This window comes from Lissotriton helveticus, chromosome 9 (genome assembly GCF_964261635.1).
Source record: "Lissotriton helveticus chromosome 9, aLisHel1.1, whole genome shotgun sequence".
NCBI lineage: Eukaryota > Metazoa > Chordata > Amphibia > Caudata > Salamandridae > Lissotriton > Lissotriton helveticus.
The window spans coordinates 737,352,493-737,377,577 of NC_136070.1; the positions used below are offsets into that span (position 1 = coordinate 737,352,493).

General features: G+C 43.8%; 1 protein-coding gene and 1 long non-coding RNA gene across 3 annotated transcripts in view; one reads left to right on the forward strand and one right to left on the reverse strand.

Moving 5' to 3' along the window:
* ANTXR2 (ANTXR cell adhesion molecule 2) overlaps positions 1 to 25,085 on the reverse strand; it is a 552,370-nt gene that overhangs the window by 58,000 nt on the left and 469,285 nt on the right. Inside the window, exons 14-15 of the mRNA XM_078660866.1 lie at positions 20,250 to 20,345; positions 8,573 to 8,740 (exon numbers count right to left, since the gene is read on the reverse strand). Of these exons, the coding sequence (XP_078516992.1) occupies positions 8,573 to 8,740; positions 20,250 to 20,345 (264 nt within the window). The remainder of the gene's footprint in view (positions 1 to 8,572; positions 8,741 to 20,249; positions 20,346 to 25,085) is intronic.
* The window catches only part of LOC144781839 (uncharacterized), a 144,545-nt gene continuing 131,962 nt past the window's right edge, over positions 12,503 to 25,085 (forward strand). For both annotated transcript variants that reach the window (XR_013601075.1, XR_013601076.1), the window contains exons 1-2: positions 12,503 to 12,612; positions 19,056 to 19,082. This is a non-coding gene — a long non-coding RNA (uncharacterized LOC144781839). The remainder of the gene's footprint in view (positions 12,613 to 19,055; positions 19,083 to 25,085) is intronic.

The following is a 25,085-nucleotide window of genomic DNA, read 5'->3' on the forward strand; positions in this document are numbered from 1 at the left end:
ACCCGCATACAAAAGCAACTGTCAAGCCTCCAAGACAGGGTGGAGAATGCGGAAGGCAGGTCGCGTCGCAATAATGTCCGCATGCTGGGTCTGCCGGAACGTGCAGAGGGCCTCAATGCAATGCATTTATGGAGCAGTGGCTACGTGATTAGATAGCCCCGGAGGGGTTGTCGCCTTTTTTTTGCGTGGAAAGGGCTCACTGGATATCACTGAGTAGAGCAACAGCTGCAACACCACCAAGGTCAATGATCGCCCATATCCTCAATTATAAAGATTGCGATCTCCTTCAGAAAGCCAGAGAAAATGCGCCCATCCAATATGAAAACCAACAAATCTCTCTGTATCCAGAATATACAGTTATGGTTCAGAAGCAGCGTGCCTCGTACCTTCCTCCGAAGAGGAAACTTCATGAATTACAGCTCAAATATGCCCTACTGTTTCCAGACGCTTGAAAATCTTACATGACCAAAAATCCAATTTTTTCAACAGCCCGGAGGTGGCCAATGACTGGCTGGAAGCCACCCTTTCTCCCCAAGCTCTGGCTAACTTGGATCAAAAGATACTACAAGCTTCTCAGCGGCCACCGGGACAAAGACCACACCGAAACAGATCGTTCCATAGGCCTAAGGAGGGGGGCCCTTCCCTGGAACAGGCCTTATGGATTCAGGAATTGGCACTGGCTACAGTAACTGCTATGCAAGACAATAACCCGCCATCCACATCGGAACATTCGGACGATAACTTGGTGCCTTCTAATTCTGACAGTAATGACCCGATGTTTCCATCGATCACCCCACAAATACTGCAATCGTTATTTGGATAATATAGTATTAACTAGAAATTACCACTGATTGATGAATACTGAGAGTCTGTGAAGGAGGAAAGTAAGATCTTTCATAAATGTCCATACTAATATTCTTCTTTCCCCAGGTGTCCTATAAGCTGACATGCCAAAGTATGGGTCCTAACATGTGTGTAGCTCCGTCGGATAAGGAGACACAGTGTGCTGTGCAGGAGCCACCCCCACCCTGCAAGTATTGCAATAGTTAAGCGATTGGACGTTCAAACTGTTCTTCTTAATGTTTGTACCAGCAAAGTTCAAGTGCTAGTCCTAGTATCGGGGGGTTAGACTAGTTGAGTTCTCTGGGGTTGCGGCTCACCCCATCCTACGATGCACACCCTAATTGTTGTACATACCTCAGGCGATGTAACACATACAGAGAAAATCATATATGGCTGTGCTGGGGAAATATAATATAGGGATCTGGAACGTTAGAGGGATGGGCTCAGTCCATAAGCATCACCGGATTCACGCTCAATTAAATAGGAGGAAGGCCCACATAGCCTTGCTACAGGAAACCCACCTGACTAACAGCGAAGTTGTTAAACTTCGTAAGAAATGGAGAGGCAAAATATTCACCACGTCATATTCTACTTTTGCAAGAGGGACCCTTATATGGGTAAGACACGGGGTACCAGTCGTGAACATAGAGCAGCGCATCACTCCAGGAAGGTATACGATTGTGCATGGGAATCTTGACGGCATACATATAATTATTGGTAGTGTATACGCACCAAATTATGACCAAGACAAACTTTTCTCCATCACGAGTACCATATTAGCGGATTGGGTTGATATCCCGTGGGCACTGGGCGGGGATTATAATGCCATACTGGATGTCCATCTAAAGCGCTCCCATCCCCCGGTGCATGGGGCAGTAGCAATTAAACAAACAGAATTCCTGAGATCTTGGGCAGAGGGATGGTTGATTAAATATGTGTGGCACCTCCAAAATCCCACCAATCGTTAATACTCTTTTTATTCTCCACCACACCAGCTCCACACAAGACTGGACAGAATTTTCTGCTCCTCCACTATTACCCCCCAAATCTCCCAAGCAACATATCTGGGTAAAACCCTGGCAGATCACAACCCATTGGAAATTACTCTGGAATGGGGGAAGGTACCCACTCAGGTCCCCACTTGGAGACTGTGGCCGCAGGTGTTAGAAGATGCGGTCTTTAGAGATCACTTAGGTACCACTATCTCTAATTACTTAAAAAAAAAATGCAAATTCTGCCTCCTCACGCTTAATAGAGTGGGATGCATTTAAGACGGTAACGTGTGGAACATCCATTGGAGCCATGGTGGGGGCTCGCCAGGAAATTAACAAGTATCTTACAACACTTGAGGCCTCTCTACAAGAGTTGGAACGGAACGCAAGTGCCGACCACTCCAGTCAGAGCCAATTACAAGAAGGGAGAATCTGCCATGTCGAACTCCTTGAGGACCCCGCCATTGGGGAACTCCTGTGTAATAAGACCCCAGGTTTGGACCGGCTGCCGGAACGTGCTATTCTATTCTACTTATGCAGGCAAGTTCGCTCCGCAACTTGAATGTTTATATAATGCGGCGCAAGAGGCCCATGGTCTCTTATTGTTTACTATGCAGGTGGTAGTAATATCCCTTCCCAAACCGAACAGAGAGCCACATGATATGGCGGGGTACCGCCCACTCTCCCTCTTATTTACGGAGTACAAGATACGTAATAAAATTTTGGCCCGTCGACTCCTCCCCTCCCTTCCCAAACTCAAACAAACAGACCAATGCGGGTTTGTCCAGGGTCGGAATACGTCCCTTAATATAAGACGTCTGCACTGCGTCATGGGGATGGCCTCCAAGCTTTCATGTAAGACTGGTTGTATTTCTCTGGACCTCCAAAAGGCGTTTGACACACTGCATTGGGATTATATAATTGCAGTCCTGGGTAGATTTTTTATGCCACCTAAATATTAAACTCTTATACACAGCCCCTACTGCCAGCATTTGTGCAGGATCTCATATATCTCACCCGTACCCGGTGGCGAGGGGAACGAGGCAGGGCTGTCCCCTCTCACCAATCCTGTCTGTAATGGCACTAGACCCTACTCATTAAACTCCGGGGGGAAGCTATAGATAAAGGGATCCCACTGGGAGTGACGACACATGTAGTATCAGTTTATGCAGATTACCTTATACTATATATCCAAAGACTTAACGGACGACCTTGAGCCCATTCCATCTATATTTTTACATTTTGAAAGAATTTCAGGGTTAGCAATCAACTCTACAAAATGTCATGCGTTTTATATGCAACACAGGGAAGACCCAGAACCCATTCCCTTTGGCCCAGTGATTCTGACGGGCGCACCACTAACCTTCAAATACTTACATATACAAATTTACAGAACATCCCGGGACCTTCTAGAAGGAAACCTAATGAAAACTATTAGCTCACAAAAGGCCCAGGTTACATTCTGGACATCGCTGCCTCTCTCAGTAATGGGCAGAATAGCTATATCCAAGATGGTGTTCTCCCAAGATTACTATATTATTTTACCAACTTGCTGATTCTGTTCCCAAACAGTGTTTTCCACATATTGGATGCCTTCCTTACAGAATTAATATGGGGTAAAGGACGTAGGAGGGTTAGTCTGGCAAAGCTCCTACTGAAACCTGAGATGGGGGTGTACTGCAAGGCTAGCCAATTGCAATGGTTGTCGTATTGGCTAGCTGGCCGAAATTTGCACGAAATCGACTACACGCCTCAGAAATTGGCTCGAGGAACACTACTACTGACTGCCACCAAAATACCACCTGCAACTCCACCTTTGCTTAAGGTTGCACTGCTATGTTGGAGATGGTCACTACAATGCACCAAGAGGACTCGCCCATACTCAGCCAATATTCCACTACATGGTATACCCACTAATACCAGCCGTAGCATTTCCCAAATTACACAGGAGGGTGTAGAGACAGTGGGAAACCTGTTCATAGACGGTGTGTTAGCAGACCACAACAACTTTACCCAAGCTCAGGGACTTCCCCGGACATTATTTCTACTGCATGCCGCTATAACTCATTATATAAAAAACACACTGGTCCCCAGACGGGAGAGAACCCATGACACATGGATTGGTGCATGCAGTGCATTTGATGAGAGGGGGATGACATTTGGTCCGTTGGCTATATAGAGGCATTAGATCACACGTGGGCACCTCCCCTGGGCCATTTGGAAGGGACCTCACAGATAAGGAATGGGGGTACGCACTAGAGTTCCCCAAAAAAGTGCCCTGCAATGCTAAATTCAAATATATCCAATATATGGTTCTACATACAGCGTACATCACACCGCACCGCTCCGCATCAACTGCATATTCCCAGACAACAGATCTGATGCCCTAGGTGTAAGATGCCAGACGTGGACTTACAACACATGCTATGGGACTGCCCACACTTAAGGGGGTTCTGGACAAAGATAGGTGGTACACTTAAGGATATGACAGGCACCTCAGGCTGGGACACAGCAGAAAGCTGCCTCCTGGGGCTCCACCCTCGCCCAAAAAATCTGAGAAAACAATATATATTCGCGGCTATGGCTATACTTTTGGTAAAACGTGCCATCACAATGAGGTGGAAGTCTACCTTTCCCCCTCGGGTGCACACTTGGCACACGGAGATGGCTCATTTGGGGGGGGAGAGGGAAGAGTGCCATCCCTCGGTGGGATGAACAAAGGGGGCAGCGTAAAATATCCACTTCTATGGAATGGAACCAAATGTTGGAAACACTAAAACCTATAGACTTGTTAGAACCAATCAGTTCTCAGAGTCTATAGGATCTTTCCCCTGCAATACGATGAGACCAGCAATACCATCTAAAAGTAAAATAATGTCCACGGAAACCATATCTTATGTACATATCAGGCAAAATGATGCACCCCACAGGAATATTGTACAACAAACCATAACTCATCATATTAGAGAGTAAGCCAGTTTGGGGGCGGAGAACTTGGGGTAGATAAATGCGATCTATAAACGAATGTCAGACTACAAATCATCCAAAAATGAATATGAACACAGTTGTTTTAAGCATTGAAAAGTGTGCTAACAGATGCTGGGACTAACTGGTAATAATGTTGATAAAGTGTTAAAGTGCGAAGGGCCTGACGAAAGGCCACAAATGTACTGCTTGAAGATTACTGTAGTATGTAAGATTACCATACTTGATTTTAATGTTTCTAACAATAAAAGCAATAAAAAATGTGTTTTAAAAAAACCACAAAACAGAAGGATGCGACAGGGGTGTGTGCTCATCCCCTTTCTTTTTTAACTTCTACAATATTGATCTGGAAGCAAGCATATCACTTGTGGAGAAGGATGTGACATTGGTGGGGTTTAGAAGTATCTCCACAATCTTATACGCGATGACTGTGTTTTAATTTCAAGAACAGCTATAGGCCTGCAGAGGTTGTTAAATTAATTTGTAGCGTTCATGAGTGTTCTTGGCCTCTCGAATTATATTGCAAAGTTACACTTTATGCTTTGTGGACATTCCCCCGAGCAACCTGAAATCACAGTTCATTAATGGAATCGAACCCTTAAGCGTCCCGTCATTGACATACCTGGGGGTACCTTTTGACCCCAAATGATCCTGGTCACATCTTATGAGGGTTAAAAGGTCTCAATTTGATTACAAGATTGAAGCAGTTTTCAGGTTTGCAGGGAAACTAGGATCAAAACCCTTGGACGCCATGATTAATATCTATAAGGCCCGATGTAGCTCCTTTGCACGTATGTAGTAAGAATTGGGGGTACACCAATATATTGGAACTATAGGTTAGTGAAAATGTGTTTTGAGAAGATTATCATCTGTTCCTACTAGCGTACCCACTAACGCTTGCCATGCAGACTGGGCTTATCTTATCTAGAGGACCATGTTAAGTTAGCACTTCACCTGTTGTGGCACTCTATATGGTCCAAGCAGGAAACTCTCCCGAATCAGGGCATAAGCACTTAGGGGCAGATTTACAAGCCCCTTGCGCCACTTTTGCGTCACTTTTCCCATGTTAAAAGTGGCGCAAAAGTGGCGCAAGGGACTTGTAAATCTGCCCCTGACTGTTTACAGTTAGATCATGTTCACCGTGTACCGTGGCTGAGGTACATTAAGGGACAATTTCTGCTTGGGACGCTAGAGTATTTTTATAGACCATACGATATGAGAACCTTATCCCAAAAATGTGTAAAAGCTGAGTTTCTTTCTAGGTAAGGAAAGAGAAGAGAAAGTCAAGGGTGTAGCTAAAAGAGTGTGGCCGCTCATCATCTATTAGTAATGATTGACTGTGTGGAGCCTTACGAGAACTCTTTATCACATCACTGTCAGCCTTTTTATCTCCTCCGATTTGGAGTTAACATAGTTCATCTCCTTATTTCTTACCCCAGACATACCTACAACTATTCAGGCCTGGAGCCATGTCCATGTGTTTCAAAGTCTAATCAATCTACCTTTCATTTCTTTTTCTTCTTTCAACTGTATGCCATGCCTAGGAAATAATATCTTATACCACTGCTTACGTCTTTGATTATCAAAAAGTGCACACTAGCCCTGTATTATTTGCAATGATCACAATCTAACTATATTTGCATGATGTTTACATACGTTTATATCGCCTGCAGTCAGACGGAGAAATGCGATAGGGAAATTATACTTTGATGCACATGTTATTTTATCAAATTCTGTGTCTGAAATTTAAAATGTAGCCATTTTTATATATTTTGTTTTAATATTTTTAAAGGTTGTGATGTATTTATTATATATTGATGGATTTTATGTACTGCGTTCTTTTATGGTTTACACAAGCCGAATCAAAGATTTTTTTTTACCTACAAATCACCAGTGGAGATTTACATCTCTGTTTACTCTGAAGCAAAAACTAGTTACTCATAAGCAGGGCTGGACTGGCCAAAGCGGGCACTGGGCTTTTCCCCATTAGTCGGCCAGGGTAGGGGCCGGTTTTAGGCCCTGGGGGGCTGTTTTTGTTACCGGGGGCCGGCAATATTGGCACAATGTAACAAAATAGGCCAAATAGGCCAAATAGGCCGGCCCTCCTCACCCTAGGAGGGCCGGCCGAGCGGTTTGCCACGACCGCTTTCGGTTCCCAGTCCGGCGCAGCTTATTAGCAGTGCTTAATTTGTGTAATTCTAAGTTCCAGGGCCCTGACCAGGAGGCCAATGAAGGTTGCACCACCTATTTCCCCTGTCATAGCTGCGAAAACAACTACTAACCATCTCTCTTTCCTGCAAGTGCAACAGTTCCGATTATTCCAGGTCTCCAAAGCTAGAGGATTGCCTGGGGAGGCAGGTATTAGTAATTTTTTTATGTATATTGTATCCTTAAACAACCGCTGTTCTGCTCATCTCCAAATTAGATGAGCAGCGCCACCATGTGACAGACTGCCCCAAGTGCAGTGTTGACAATTTAGTGCTGGTGCTGAGCACTGGAAACCACTGGCTTTAATTAAGCACTGCTTTTTAGTAACATTCATAGGCGCAGGCAATGTGGGTGCTGATGATGCTACAGGTAAATTAGTTATAAATATGCCACTAAATTTACATCTAGATTCATCAAAGTCCCTTTTTGCGAGTCTGTAATAGCGATTCATAAGGAATCGCTATTAAGGACTTGCAAAACGGGATTCATGTAGGAATTGCAAAAAATTTTGCGATTCCTACATCTTCCTTATTTGCGATTAGCAAATTGCTATTCGCAAATAAGGAATAACTCCCCATTCATTCCTATGGGCCTTTAGGGGGAGTTATTCCTTATTTGCGATTAGCAGTTTGCTAATCGCAAATAAGGATGCGATTTCAAGGGTGCAGGGGTGTCCAAAGGACACCCTGTAGCACCCCTGAAATGAAAATGTACACATGTGTGACATGTGTGTGTGTAACATGCAACTTAGAAAAATGCACTGAAGTGCATTTTTCTAAGTTTTCGCTATTTACCACGAAGTTACAATTCGTGGTAAATAGCGGCCAGTAATAGCGAATTCGCTAAAAAAAAATGGTTAATGAATTGCATTTAAGGAATCTCAAATAGAGATTCCTTAAATGCAATTCCTCGCAAATATGCGATTTCGCAATTAGCGATTTTTGCATTTGTGATTATGAATCCCAGATGCAAAAATTGCACTCGCAAAGGGCCAGTTTCTGAGAATCTGGCCCTTTGCGAGCCGATTTTTCTTTCATGAATCTACCTGTTAGTTTTTATCTTGTCACATTTGCTGTGTGTTCAAAGGTAGAGGTCAAATGTCAGGCTACGTCTCTACAAATTGCTGCTTATTCCTTTAACATGGAGATTGGTTTTTACTTTTCTTAATCTGATTGTAAAGTGAGCGGATTATTAATGTGACCTATATGTCAATCTTGCTAGTGTGAAAAGAACGGCTGCAGGATGCCATTTTTTTTTCTAACACATAACATTTAAATACCAAAAAATGAACTGTACAAATATTTCAAAATATACATGCAGTTTAGAAAACAGAAATTAAGTGATTTATTTCACTAAAACGTGTTCTTTGTGTGATGATTGGAGTTTTAGTTCAGAGACGTAACACTAATGGCAACACCTCCTCTCTGAAAATTGTTCTGGCGCCACTGGTAGCATTTCCTTTAATGCTCCTCTGCTGAGAAGCAGTATTGAATAAAGCCAATAGACAAAAGCATTGATATAGATATTGGCAGAAAGGATGTTACCTTTATAGGAGAGTACCACTTGGGCTGATGAGACTCTGGGGTAGGCTTTGATTTTCGAGGTTTAGGCTGGAATGGCTCTTCTGACTCCTCGGGGACGGTCACAACAGCATTCTTTGCTTTTTCTAATCTTGCTCCTTCTTCTGTTGATCCCTTGTCACCCCAGCGCACCTTAAAAAGGGACAGACACGAACCAGCTGGTGTGAACAGAGGCATAAACATATAGCTTACAGTAACATCCAAAGGAAACCCCAGACACCGTTTGACAACACTGCCTAAGTACTGCTACTGGCAAACACTTCAGTAGTATACTCCTTGGTTACAAGACTGCAGGGCAACGTTCAAGTGAGACACCAAGATCACCCCCAGTTTCTTGTGTTTATGAGGGTAACCTCTGGATCGATATACTGCAGCCTCCACGCGCATTCATTTTTCCATACCTTGAACCAGCCACCCATTAATGGCTTCTTCCCCAGCAATTCTGACCCACATCTCTTTTGGCCACAACCACAGTAAACAGCTATGGGTGCCTCTCAATCACCTATAAGCCCCAATTGAGCCTGCCAACATTAGGATCAGTGGATTAGATGGGGGGGGGGGGGGCTAAAAAAAATTGATGCAGTGATGGATAAGCTGACCTGGACAATACTGGACTACTGACATTGAGTAAGGGACTTGACATTGGTTCTTGGCATGGTTTGGACGGGTCCTTACAAAGTAAGGGAGGTCAGATGCATGACTCCTGGAACCTTTCGACTTTCTGGGCTCCACTGCTAAAATCCTCCACAAGGGGAGTCTGCGGACTTCTTGAGTATCCTGCTGGTAAGGCATCAAGGTTTATAAACGGCAATCATTCCACTATAACATGAGCCCTAATCCCTGATGTTCAACTCAGAATGCTATAAGCTGGGTCTAGGTACAGTTTAATATATCTGGAAGAAACCCCATTTTTCCCTCTGAATAGCGTAGCGAGGCAAACAGGCTCATGGTTAAGGGCAGATCAGATTAGACTTTTTTGGCCAAGAGGTAGGGGACAGTGTGGGGGTTTCCCCATGAGAAACAGTGGAGTTATCAGTACAAAAATGGAATAGAATTCTAGACATTTGAGAAAGTCTGAAAGTGGGAGTTCCCTAGTGACTAACCTCACTGTTGATAGTGATCATAAAAAAGCAAGGATATATTTCAGCAGGCAATGCAAAATCATATGCCCCAGACCTCCTCTAAAGAGGATGACAGTTACAGTGCCCAAAGATTGTGAGCCTTCTCGTGCAAGCCCTGATGATACTATGATGAAGAGTTTCATGCTGGGGGTACTGCAGCATCCTCCCCAGGCTGGGTACAGGCAAATGATCACGCCACATATGGAGCTTGGTATTACCCATCTTTATTCCTCAGTGTGTAACCTTTAACTGAACATTCTACATCATGAATTCTGTCACCCACGCACCTTCATCACTGTTCTATGGGAACCAAAATGGTCCTGTCATCTCTAACTCACAAGACACTATATCTCCCCCTTTGTTAAATAAAAAGTACAAAAACACATATATACATCACAATTCTTTAATATGTAATTTTGGTGCTCAAATAAATCATCCAGATCTGGTCGTGTGAGGTTGCAGAGATACCAGAGAAGTGCCCATGATGGAAACTGGTACAGTCATTGGGCTCTCTGTATTCTCAGGTGGAAAAGTCTCGCTTCTGACATCTGGAGTTGGCAAATGTTGAGGCAGGTGCTGGAAATGCGAAGAATCTTGTGTAATAGACTTTCCAGGATGGTGACCAGTCACCATGTGTCCTTTACTAGTTACAACCCTCAGTGGGTCAGCATCAAAAGGAGCATCACACTTGCATTTCTGTTTCTGACTGATGATAGCTTAGACTCCTCTTTTGAAACACAATGCTCCGAGCACAACAGTGTCTGTTTCATAGGGCTTCATTTTGTTTTTGTAAAAAAAAATTAGTGGCGCGAAGTTTATAAATGGCAATAGATTTCTCCGTGGCCCATTGTGGCAGTTTGGTTCCTATGGCTTTCCCAAACATTAAGGTCGAATGTAGCAGTTCAGGTTTTGTGCAATACTCCGTACTGATAATCTATGATTAGGATGAAGTTTACCGCCAACTAATCTAACCAGTTTGAACTCTGTTTAGAGACCATGCATTAACCGACAACAGGGAGTGTGAGCACAGAGTTAATGTATTTGGCGCATGTCTTCTACATCCTACTTTGGCACCCACAGCACCTCTCTCCTGCTCTGCTAGAGAGTACATAAGTTGGATGAGATGCCCTCCACCATCTCATCGAGTACTACCCAATAACTATGTTTTCATGTCTGTCTCTGTATCTTCTGTGTGTTTTTTATCGTCTCCTGATTTTTCTAGGTCGCAAGAAAAGTGGTTAGAACAAGCTGACGCCACCCTGTCGATTACACATGGGGGACGGCTCTTCCACTTCTAAAACAGGGGTTCTTTATGAACATACTTGTTTGTTTGAATTCCACATTTTAACACTAACGTTTTTGGTCCTGAGGAAGCACCAAGGATCCTTATGACCATCGTAGGGCGCAAAACATGTTGACCTAATAGTTACCAGGGTACATTATTACCAAATCAGTAACACAAAACCTATAGGGTTTTTAACATATTATAAAAAAAATGTATGGTATCCCCTAGCCAGTTTTAATCATTCACTTACTCACCTTCCTCTCACAACCCCTCTTCACTGAAAATCTCACACCCTCACTCATCATACCACGTAATTAAAAGATCTCCACCAAAGTGACCCTTCGGGGGATCCTTAGGCCATTGCATTGCTGGCCCAACGAGGAGCAACGTCCAATGATGAAGCATGACATCCTTTGGGATGTGTGAGGGCAGCAAGAGACAAAATTTGTGATGGTTATTATCTGTGAGAACAGAACCTAGACTCCTATGTTTCCCCTTTTCTTTTCTGTGCGTACATTAATTGTGTTCCTATAGGAATAGTAACCCACTTCTTGGACTCAGGATTGGGAGTTTGTAAAATTCTCACCTATATTTCCACAAGAACATCATGGATATGAAGTAAAGTCCACAGCTTCTCCAAATCACCTAATTGCACCTGAGACTTAACAAGGTGGCAAATGGTAACCAGGGGAAGAAGGGAAACAAAACAAGGAAAAAAGGGAGAAGAATTCCACGTTGTGACTCAGATAACCACAGTATCTGTCAAGATAAGGCAAAAGCTGTAGACAGGAAAGAATTAGTACATATGTGAAAGAATAGAAACATATATTAAGCTCGATTGTATTTCTTAATCTTTCCTTTCCCTACCTTAATGATATCCTTTCTTCAATAAACTGAGTGTGAGATAATGGTATTTGAAGTTTGTGTTTGATACTGGAAAAACAACAAAGTGAGGTAAGTAAGAGAACCTTTTGTATATGGGAAGATACTATATGCATGAATCTGTATGTGTGCCTACCTGGTCACCTCATATGGTTCGTGGAAAGAATATCACAGTGGGAAACAGCTTGTATGTAGTAAATAGCTTGAAAGTAGCAAAATAAATGCACCTTAAGTTCAGGTAAAAAACTGTTCTACCTATTTCTCCTAGATCTCAAAGTGCTGAGCGGATCCTCACAGCGCCGAGAGCACAGGGCCAGGTAAGGGACATAAAACAAAATATACTTGAAATAATAAGTCAGCGCAGAGCGCAGAATTCACATAATAAAATAAAACTTCTTCGTCCTTGTCTTCTATTGTATTTGTTTCTGTATGACTTCTGTTCTTGTTATGGCTTCTAGAACCCCAGAGAAAGACACAGGACCCTTTAATGTCCAAGGCCACGGTATCAGTTAAGTAATATTCAAAATAAAGACGAAATAAATCAGCGCAAAGCGCTGTCACCAAATGAGTAATGATGCCTTTTTATCTTCTTTTCCTTTCTTTTAGATGCAGGCAAGCGTTGACCGGTACGTTTTCAGAGAACGCCAGGAAAGACTTGGGAACGCCGAGCGAAACACGGAAACAGACGCGAGGAGCAATGAACCGGAAGAGATCTGGTATGATGCCAAAGCTTCCACATAACAGTACGCGAAGCGCTGCTGAGCGGAGAAGGCTGGGTTTTAGTGTGCCTGACCCATCCCCACGCATGCGCATTTCAGTTCAGCGGCCATTTTTGTAGTTCGTTGCTCCCGCCGCATTGTGCAATCGTGACAGTGTTGACCTGTAAGTACGAAGCGAAGACCGAAGAACTGATTTGAGTTCAAGCTTTTCCAGCGCAGTGCACAGATCAGCCTTCTTGAGGGTACTCATAAATCTCTTGACAACACCATTCTCCTGTGGCCAGAAAGTTGTGCTTTTCTGATGCTTGATGTTTAGATGAGTGAGAAAATCTTTAAATTCTTTACTATTGAAAGATGGGCCATTGCCAGATTCCAAAATAGAGGGAGCACCACATGTTGCAAGAATACTTTCTAATCTCTCGATGATTCTGTCATGAGTCGTTGACGACAGATCTTCCATAAGGAGAAAACAGGAATGTTCATCAACATTTACTAGTAGATGATGTCCATTGTCAAAGGGCCCAAAGAAGTAATTGACATTTTTTCTCATGCACACTTTGGAAGATCAGACATGTTTAATGGATACTTGGTAGTTTTGGCTGACAAGCAGTTACACAAATGACATGGCCTTAACTCTTTTTCAACTCTTTCATCAAGAAGTGGGAACCACACTTGGTCGCGTAGAGCCCGTTTCGTTGCAACAGCTTCATGATGTCCGTCATAGGCCAGTTCAATAAATTATTGTCTCAGACTCTCTGGTAGGACAAATCTCAACCCTTGTATGATGAGGACTTGTGGGGTAACCAAAAGTTCTTCCTGCAAATTTTCTAAATTCTGATATTCAAGATCATCATGAAGAAGTTGAGTACGTTTTTGCCACAACTAATGCGTAATAATGTCTCTGAGTAATAGCAAATCTCTGCAAATGCTCGTGGCAGCAATGATTTGTTCCACTGATAAAGCAGAAAGGGCACTGGATTTCAAGATGAAGTTAACAAAAGCATCAGCTGCTTTAGAAGTAGTGCCAGGGCATTGTATTGGTATACAAAAATTTATATATTAAAATATACCACCTAGGCAGTGATAAAATCTAATGAATGGCCCCTTCAGGACTAGGACCTTATGTAGACGGAGATGTTCCTTTATGTGCCATGGAATTTTGTATCCATAAATGATTAAGCGGGCTACAGGATATATCACAGCTTTCAACAAGCGTTTTCAATCGCTCCCAAATACCTTGCTTGCAGTTTCAAGGAACTATAAGGTGGTCACTCCGCCATGCACTCTGGAGAAACCACACTTTCAATCTCAATTGTAAGGGGAACTTGGTATTCACTTGATAGAGGAGCAAGGGGAAAATATCCGTTTTAGAAACAACAATTTGGCCAGACATACACATGACAAGGAATTACTTTATTAAATTCTGTATCTGTTGCACATTACTCTCAATTTCCCTCACTTATAATCACGTCCGACCGATCAAGCCTTACTGGTAAAAGAAATTGAGTCTCTCATTACACACCCTCTCAGGGTGTCACTCCCTAGCACTAGGTACAATAATAAATTGAACCACAAACAAGTTCCTATCTCACATTCGCATACGACCTCCATAGCCACCCTGAAATGTGCACTACTTAATTGCCGGTCTGCTGTTTAACATGCAGCTGACATAACATCCTTATTCTTAACCACGACCTGGATATCCTCATTCTCACAGAAAGCTACATGAAAGAATCTTCAGCTCCCACCCTTGACTTACCATTTGCCCCCCACCATGACATCATCAGATTAGACCACACAGGTCATTCTGGAGGGGACCTAGCCTGCTTATAAAGGTTTTCTCTCTCGATAAAACAATCACATACTCTGGAACTCCCTTTCTGCAAATACCTCAGAGTCAACATCATCACTAATGAAGACTCATGATGCTCCCTTCACATATTCTATCACCCGCCTGGAGATAACCATATGTTCATCGAACATATCATGGAGGTTATTTCTTCTAACTATGAAGACCTTAATAACCAGATCTTTCTTGGCGATTTCAACATTCACTGGAACAATCGCAGCAACCCTCTTGTGATCAGTTTTAAATCCGTCCTCCAAGACCTCAACCTTATCCAAGCTTGTAACAGCCTGAGCCACAACATCTTACCCTGCGACTCGACTGACCATCCTCTCATCACCTTCCTTCTCGCAGGGCAACTTAGAATATCTAAAGGTCAACCAGTGAAATACAAACACTGGGTATGTGACGCCCATAACATCAACTCACTCTCCTTTTTCGACCCTCACTAACAATCTGCTCCCACCCCCCTTTATGCAAGATGCTTAGGACCTCACTGACCTTTACATCAACTCCATGTCCGATATCATGGACAGCCTTGCCCCCAAACAATGTAAGAGAATCACATCAAAAAGATCCAATACCTGGGTTAATTGTAGCCTTAATGTTGAATGTTGTCACCTCAGACTTGCAGAAAGAGCATGGAGACACTCTTTCTCACTTACCAACTTTAAATTCCTACGACAAAGACGCAGTGTCTACAATAGGCATATTAGAATATCCAAACCAACCTTCTTTCTAAATCAATTAGACATGGCAACAAACCGACCCAAAAAAACTGTTCAAGATCATCAAAAACGAGTCAATAAGAAAAAACTAGTCCGTCTCCTCAGTCAACAAAACACCACCTAGCTGTGAAACCTTCTTTGCCGAAAAAAGCACACTAATCACCAACGACATTCAGAACAATTTGAAACTTTTTACCACTTGATGCCCCTCTATTTCCCATATCCTCCTCTCATACCTAAAAATAATGCCACCTGGTCCAGCTTTAATACTATCGATCATGATACCTACTTAAACCTTCTTGAGCACAGGATGGGTTTCTCTGGCATCGTTCTTAAATAGTTCTCCTCCTTCCTTCATAATAGATCCAAGTGCATTCCACTCAACCACCGTCCTCCAACCAGTTTCCACTGTCGCTAGGTGTACTCCAAGGTTCCACTGTCTCCTAAAGGGAAATCCTCAAACTTGCCCACATTACCTACCATATGCATGCAGACTATCAATCAATCAATCAATCATTTCATTTGTAAAGCGCGCTACATACCCGTGAGGGTCTCAAGGCGCTGGGGGGGGGAGGGGGCTGCTATTGATCGAAAAGCCAGGTCTTGAGAAGTCTTCTGAAGGCCAGCAGGTCCTGGGTCTGTCGTAGGCTGTTAGGGAGGGTGTTCCAGGTCTTGGCGGCGAGGTAGGAGAAGGATCCGCCACCGGCGGTGGTTTTCCGGATGCGTGGAACTGTGGCGAGGGCGAGGTTGGCAGAGCGGAGGCTGCGGGTGGGGGTGTAGAAGCTGAGTCGGTCGTTGAGGTATGCTGGTCCGGCGTTGTGTAGGGCTTTGAGTGTGTGGATGAGGAGTTTGAAGGTGATCCTGTTGTTGACGGGGAGCCAATGCAGGCCTCGCAGGTGGGGTGTGATGTGGCTGCGTCGGGGAACATCGAGGATCAGTAGTGCCGAGGTGTTCTGGATGCGTTGCAGCCGTCTCAGGAGATTGGTTGTTGTTCCTGCGTAGAGGGTGTTCCCGTAGTCCAGCCTGCTGGTGACGAGGGCCTGGGTGACGGTTTTTCTCGTGTCGTAGGGGATCCATTTGAAGATCCTGCGGAGCATTCGGAGGGTGTTGAAGCAGGAAGTGGAGACGCCGTTGACCTGCTTGATCATTGAGAGGGCGGAGTCGAGGATGACCCCCAGGTTGCGTGCGTGGTCGGTGGGTTCTGGGGCTGTTCCTAGCGATGTATGCTACCAGGAGTCATCCCAGGATGAGAGGGTGGTGCCGAGGATGAGGACCTCCGTCTTGTCTGAATTCAGCTTCAGCCTGCTGTCCTTCATCCATTTGGCAACGGCCTTCATTCCTCTGTGGAGGTTGGCTTTGGCGGTGTGGGGGTCTTCGGTGAGGGATATGATCAGCTGGGTGTCGGCGTAGGAAATGATGTTGAGGCTATGTTGTCGTGCGACGTGGGCGAGTGGTGCCATGTAGATATTGAACAGCGTCGAGCTGAGGGATGATCCCTGTGGAACGCCACAGATGATCTGGGTGGTTTTGGAGCGGAAGGGTGGGAGGCGGACACTCTGGGTTCTGCCGGAGAGGAAGGATGTGGTCCAGGCCAGGGCCTTCTCTTGGATTCCGGCGTCATGGAGGCGTGCTGTGAGGGTGCGGTGGCAGACCGTGTCGAAGGCTGCTGATAGGTCCAGGAGGATGAGGGCGGCTGTTTCTCCTTTGTCCATAACGATCCTGATGTCGTCGGTGGCGGCGATGAGGGCGGTCTCGGTGCTGTGGTTGCTGTGGAAGCCGGACTGGGATGGGTCCAGGATGTTGTTGTCTTCGAGGTAGCGGGTCAGCTGTCTGTTGGTGATCTTCACCGTGACTTTCGCCGGGAAAGGGAGCAGGGAGATGGGCCAGAAGTTCTTGAGGTCGTGGGGTCTGCCTTGGGTTTCTTTAGTAGGGCGTTGATCTCGGCGTATTTCCAGCTCTCTGGGAAGGTTGCTGTCTCGAAGGAGATGTTGATTTTTTCCGGAGATGGGGTGTGATGGGTGTGCTGGCTTTGTTGAAAACGAGGTGAAGGCATGGGTCAGATGGGGATTCGGAGTGGATGGAGTTCATGCTCTTGATGATGTCTTTGTCACTGACGTTGGACCAGGCGGTCAGGCGACTGGTGCGGGTGGTGGTCGTAGGGGTGGTGGTCTCGGCGGTGGATGTGGGGGTGGCGGTGTTGAAGCTGTCGTGGATGTCGGTGATCTTGCAGTGAAAGAAGGTGGCCAGTGAGTTACACAGGTCTTGTGATGGTGGAATGTCGGTGTTGGAGAGTTCTTTCACGATGTTGAAGAGCTCTTTGCTGTTGTGTGCGTTGTTGTCTAGGCGGTCCTTGAAGGTGGTCCTCTTGGCGGTCCTGATGAGTTGGTGGCGTATGCGGGTGGCGTTCTTGTGAGCTGTGTAGCTGTCTGGTGTTCAGTCGCGGAGCCAACTCTTCTCCAGCTTCCGACAGGTGCGCTTGGAGGTCCGGAGGTCTTCGGTGAACCATGCGGCTTTCTTGTTGGTGTGATTGGTGGTGGAGGTCTTGAGTGGGGTGAGGGTGTGCTCGCGCAGTCGTTGATCCACTGTTTTAAGTTGATGGTGGCGGTGTCGGGGTCGGTGGTCCCAAGGCGGGGGTGGTGGTCAGTTGGTCCTCGGTGACCTTGCCCCAGCAGCGGCGTGGCATCTGTTGGGTGAGGTGGTGTGTGGTGGGTTTCCTGAAGGTGAAGTGGACGCATCTGTGGTTTGTCCAGTGGGGTTCGGTGGTGTGGTTGAAGGAGACGTGGGGACTTGCGGAGAAGATGGGGTCCAGTGTGTGTCCAGCGGCGTGGGTGGGTGTCGTTTAGAGCTGTTTGAGTCCGAGGTTGGCGAGGCTGGCGATCAAGCCCTCTAGATGCAAAAATACATCAGTGCCTCCACCAGAGCTGCTAATTATCACTTACATCTTCTTAGGAAACTTACACCTTTCCTCCCCCGGCAGACCTCAATAGAGTGGTTCAAGCTCTTGGACTTCTGACTAGATTCCAGCAACTCTACCATTGCAGGCCTTCCCAAAACACCACTGGACCACTGAAGGCCACACTAAATGCAGCAACTTGATTCATCACACTAAAAAAAAAAGGCGATCTCATCACCCCAGACCTTCAGTCCCTGAAATGGCTACCCTGCAAAGATAGGATCCAACAAAAAATTGCATGTATGACCCATAAAGCGTTACACTACAATACCCCTTCTATATGGCCCAGAAACTGGTCCTCTCATCTGGTGAAAGATCTTCCAGAAGTACTATCTCCCTACTGCTCAAGCTACAAATATTTAAAAAAAAGAAAACTTACAATCGATACTTCTCTGGAAATGCCCCCAGAATCTGGAACACTCTCCCTCCCAAGATCAGATGCAATCCATCCACACCCCTCTTCAAGAAAGAACAAAACATTCTACTATCCAACAAATTCACCACCCACTGAGGCCTTTTCCCCCTCCTCTTGATTGACTTCACCAGGTTCTTCCTCTGTTCCCTTCCTACCGCGCTCCTTTTTGTCCACTATGTTCCTCGACCACTCTGACTACGCTTCAGATTGTGAATTATCTAGGACTATGTTTTTTTTATCTCTCTTCTGCCCATCTGTGTATGATATTATTGTTCCACATGGTATTTGTCAAGTTATGCATATTATATCAGGCTGCACAATACTATTGTTCATTATTATTTGTCTGTTCTTGCTTGTCCTGTAAAGCGTCCTGTTACCCATAAGGTTCTTGTTCGGGCTATACAGAACTCTTATTAAATAAAAAAATAAAAAAATAAAAAACCTTGTGAAATAAAGGTATTCTGACTGATATCCTGAAACTGTTTTTATGATTCACAGGTTTAATCAGGGGAGCCAAGAATTCAGGTAACCAACAGTTGCATGCCTACCCACACAAACTATTAGACATGCCAGTAAGTAATTGAACAACTAAAATTGTATCTCCTTTGACACAACAGGACTTTTCTAGCTAACAGGAGGTGGAGTTCCACAAAAAGCCTGAAACAGAGAGATCCTGGCATTGTGATTATCTTACAAGTCTTTGGTTCCTCCAAATCAAATTTACAAATACCACTAAACCTAACCTTTTGGGCCGCTATGTATTATTTTACCCCTCCAGATAATTGACAGTTCAATTAACTGGACCCCACATATGACCAATACCCACTAGAGGCTAACAACCAAATAAAGGTACATATGCTATAGTGACAATCATCTAAAAAGAGAACAATAATCAAGTCAGTACCCATTTACAGTCTACAATAATGAACTTGTAATGCCAGAAAATTAAATATTTACTTGCATGCAGAGATTCCGATCAATATTTCTGTATTTTACAAGATGCAATCAGGCATCAGTCACCTCACCACTGAATTGTCAGTATAAGCCTATTTCACATGTGCAGTGGAAACACAAAGTGTGACAGACCTCTCATGTGAACTGAATATCAAACTGGTACATTTGTCTAAATCTTGCACTCCATTATTTCAGGCTTCTGGACACCCAAGGTCTGCAGGCTTCAGGGGCTGAAACGCTTATTGGCTAAGCAGCAGAGAACTGTGACCAAAAGCTGCACATTCCTTGCCAAAATCATTAAAATAACACGATCATTGGAAATAGCAATTAGAAATGTATTCCTATTATACAAATACTATTTCATTTTGTTGAGTTGTTGATAAATATGATCTGTGCATGTATGAAAGAACAACATAAATGCCTTACTGTGAGGCACTGTTTAATTTAAGCAAGAGATCATAGGAAAGACAAGGAGAAAGTACTCTCCAACGAACCATTTGCAACTGTTAGAGGTTACGTTGGCTCCAACCTCGAACCAAGAGTGCCCTTTCAACAAAACTGAAATATAGAAATTAGGGCACTATAGAGTGGATCTGAGTTTGTTGTGGCTTTCCCAAGAATCGCACAATTCTTTAGTGCCTGGTAACAAATCAAACAATAACATCATTTGATTTCCAGCACAAAACTAACATTTTTTTCACTTGATCCAACTTGTAAAAGTAAGCGAAAAGTGCTAACCTCCATCCTTTTAATGCCTCCAACTCCTCGGCCACCATAATAGGAAGCATCAACCGTTGGCCATTTCTTGGGGGGTAGCACTTCTTCTTCAGGTTCCTTTGCAAAGAAACATAACATGATTATTTAAATTACTCAGTGTATTTAATTTATTTAATTGTTATAGATAATATATACCAGTGGAGTCTCTATTTTGCTGTTCAAATCAAAAAGAAAAACATCAAGTAACTAATGTTATGCAATAAAAATAGTTTCTCACGGTACTTGCCTTGCAAGTTAGTCCTACTGGCTGCTGAATACGTTAAAAAGTGGCTTGTGAGTGAGTCTCACCTCCTTTCGGGTTTCAAGTGGGAGTTCTCTACAGACAATTGTCAAAGAAATACAGGACCAAAAGGTGTCTTTTGCAACACAATTTTCACACCAATGTCTTACAAATCCAGAAGTTCTGAAGGGCTCTAAAAGTATTTTAATACCTTTTTAGTGTTCTATATAGCCTTCCTTTCCATTGCAGCAGTGGGACCCAGCCTTCCCTAGAAAACATCGACAACTATAGGTATACCTGTAGATTTGTTAACAAAATGCTTCCTAAAAGGTGGCTTTTTTGGATAATTTATATGCAGATAGTAAAATATGGGTATGAAAGGTCACAAGGTCTATTGTTTTTCAAAATGTTTTAAGCAACTCACTTCTCTTCATTATTCCATCCAGTCTATTTTAAGTAGATTCTCAGTCACAACTTATGGGCCTACGAGAGCTAATAAAAAATTAAATATAATTCATAATCACATACCCTAGATGGGGAGCAAGACACATCTTGGAAAATTAAACAGTAATACTGTGATTAAATTACAGAGAGATCAGAAGGTCAGACAAACGACAGGCTATACTAATTGTACATGCCCAGGGCTCTGACAGCAGTAGTGCTAATATAGAAGTAGCTTTACAAATAAAGTCCATGGTGAAATGCTTCCTCACAAGTATTGACATAAAAACCACAGCAGTAATTGCCCTCTGGCAACAAGGAACCCAATTCAGCAATACACCTACTGAACTCAGCAGGAATTATAGCTCAGATGTAAGCTGTGAATATATTTCAGTAATACAATCATTCTGTCTAAAACATTAGTTTGCCAGTTTCTATACAGACATTTAACCATGTAATATAACATGCTAATTTTGGATACATTCATTAAATTCCCCAAACACTATTTTCATGAACAGCATTTATGTCCTGAGTTAGCAGATTTTCAGTTTTAAGTAAATATATTTTTGGTCCCCAAATATCACCTAGTCACATTCATTAATCACTTGGATACATTTCTATAAAATATGTCCTGGTTCTAATTTATTTCCAGTTATCATCAGTCAGCAATAGAAATGTAAATAATTGTAGCTACCAGTGCTTAATTTGTAAAACTATAAGTGCCAGGGCCCTCGTCAGGAGGCCACTGCAGCTTGAACCACCCATTGTCCCTGCCAGCGCTGCCAATTAAAGTACCAAAACAACTACTAACCATCACTGTCCTACAAGTGTGATCATTCATACTATTGCAGGCTCCCAAAGCTGAAAGAATGGATTGGGTGGCAGCTATTAGTCATTATTAATGTATATTTAACTATGCATAACTCTTGTGGTGCTTATCACTAAATTAGCAAAAAGGGCCACCATGTGGCAGATTCTCCTAAATGCTGGTGCTAACAATTAAGTAATCACAAGGAGATGATGGACGGAGCACTGAAACTTTTCAGACACTCACCTCCAGTCACAGACCTTGGTAGAATCCATCATCGTCCTTTAGCTCACTTCACCACCCCAGTTCAGACCCAGCTTTATGCAAATCAGTATTGATCCTGTGCCTCATGGGAACAGTCCAGCCTGAACTGCCAAGCCAGGTCTTCTCAGGACCGGAGACAAGCATCCTGGGACCGGTTTCGGTTAACACCCCTCATCAGCCAGGCTAGCTTGAATCCAGTGGCAAAGTGAGCAAGGGACCCACGTCTGGACAAACCCTGCCAACTTAGTGCGAACTAAGCAAACACAAGGAGATGATGGACGGAGCACTGAAACTTTTCAGGCACTTACCACCAGTCACAGACCTTGGTTGGATCAATCATCGTTCTTTAATTCTCTTCACCATCCCAGTTCAGACCCAGCTATATGCAAATCAGTCTTGACCCTGTGCCTCGTGGGAACAGCCCAGCCCGAACTGTCAATCCAGGTCTGAACCAGAAACAAGCATCCTGGGACTGGTTTTGGTGTAACACCCCTCATCAGTCAGGCTAGCTTGAATCCAGTGACAAAGTGAGCAAGGGACCCACGTCTGAGCATACACCAGAAACCACTGGCTCAAATGAAGCATTGGTAGCTACCAGTATGCTAGGGATATCCAGAATGTTCTCAAGAACTCCTACAGTTTGCCAATAACAGACATAGGCTTTTCCTATTTAGAGTTTGGATTCAAGCAAACATGCCACCAATAATGACCATGATATGTAATTAATGTTTCATGGTTAAACAGAGAGCCCACATATAACTAAGAATCTCCATAAATATGTCACTCATGTGTTAATATTACACATATGTAGCTAGTGTATTGGCAAGAATGCTCATAAATGAAGTCACTAATTGGCTACTATTATTCATTGATAGCCAGAATGACACAGGAATGCCCATACATATGTGAATGACGGGCCACTACAATGGTAGTGAACGTTAGCATGGGTTGCCAAGAATGGCCCAATACATCATGGATTGGCCATTTCAACAAAGTGATGGCCCGCATGTTATCAAGAATGTCCACAAGATACACACACATACACATATTCATATGAACATATACACAGAGGCTCAGGCCATTTTTCACTCCGCTTTTGACTTAATGGACCCCAGGCTGGCGGGCCTGTTTCAACCATGCAACTCTCATGGGGCTCCACTTGAATTGTGATGCAGGAGTGACAGGCTTGTCCACTTACCCCACCCAATACAGGTCTACTCAGAAGCAGAGTAAAGAGGCCTTTGACTGAGCTAGGACTAGTAATTGTAGTGCTCCTCCCTCACGAAAATCTTCAGATTTTATTTACATGCACTTTAAGGGGCATGTTTATGAGCCTATTGTGCTGCCATAGCTTTACTTTTTGTGACGCGATGGCGGCACAAATCACAAAATCATATTTATGAAGTCAGAATAGCTTCATCATAGATATGGAGTGAAGCAAGGCAGCTTAATTTGCTCTCTTGCCTTACTCTGCGCTATAGTGGCATTCCATGGGCATTGTGGTGGGTGTTCCCATGCAACACCCATGGATTTTTACGGTCCTCCAGATTTATAAAACCATGTAAACATGGGGATGAGCGCTACCCCAAGGGGGGGCATAACGGGGAGAATTACATTTATTTCTCCTAGTTCTTTTCTATTTCCATGTGTGCTGCATTGTGCAGCACACTTAGAGAGAGTTAAAAGCCTCCCAAAATAGTTTTTGTGCAGGAAGGTGCCTCTTCCTGCACAAAAATAATCCTCCCGACAACAGATTCACCCTTTCACCATGGTGCATGGGTCCCTGCGCTGAAGGTAGGCTGACGAAACGTGCCAGCACTGGGGGAAAGGACAGGAATGCACTGTATTAGATAAATATGGGGCATTCCTGACCTTTCCCTTTGATGTAGGGCAGTACAGCACAGTGATTTGCTGTGCTGCTCTATGCTAAATCACCATAAATGAGGCGCAAATTGTAGAAAGAGCGATTTGGCTAAACTGCCCTCTGCTCACTGTCAGGCAGGATAGGTGGAGAATGATATGATTGTGCTTATATCTGAATACAAAATTTGCTTTAAGTACCAATGTGGTTTTCTGTATATAAGACGTTGAACAAAGTTGTAATGATTACCTTGAAGTTTTCCATCTGTGTCAAGCAGTGGTTAGAAATCATTCTTGTTGCGCTTAGTCGCAACTGGTCTATGTGGTATATGTGGTATTTCAAACCATTACAGCATGCCATCCATTTTAGAAGACAAAATCATATATATAAAACATTGGTTTGGTGAAAGATAGACATACAAATCCTTTGTCCTCACACAGTTGATCCTTACCATGGCCCAGGACAAAGGCAAAGCTGCTAAGGATTTCAAAGCTCTGCCTGGAGGACATAGCTAATTGGATAAAACATAGCTGCCTTAGGCATAATGGCAGCAAAACTGAAATCTTAGTGGTAGGAAAACAAACCTCCATCTGGTCAGAAAGTTAAAAATCTTGGAGTCTGGTTTGACTCCACTCAGTCATTCTCTGATCAGATTATAGCTCTCACTGGCACCTGCGTCGGGATTTTAAAAATGATGAAAAAAATCCTAGGACTCATTCCGGACAATGCTAGGAAGATAGTGGTACAGGCGCTTGTAACATCCAGGTTGGACTATTGCAATCTCCTATATCTGGGGGCACCAAAGAGAAGCATATATATGCTCCAACGGGTGCAAAAAGCGCCTGCTCGGATGCTTGTAAAAATCCTTAGACTTGCCCCAACTGGTTGCGCTCTGAAGATTCTCCCATGGCTCCCGATTGAGGAGACGATCTCCTTTAAAGCCCTATGCTATGTCCACAGAATACTACAGGGCAAGGGTCTGAAATATCTTCGCCCCATGATACACTCTTACCACACCACATGCAGCCTGAGATCAGCTGGGACAGGACTGGTCTGCATTCCTAAATTCAATAGGAAACATCTCGGAGATACCTCCTTCAGGTACATAACAGCTAAGAGGTAGAACTCTCTATCCACCTATCTCAGACTGGAGCTATTAGAAGCAACTTTTAGGAAGCAACTTAAAACTTGGTTGTTTAGGAA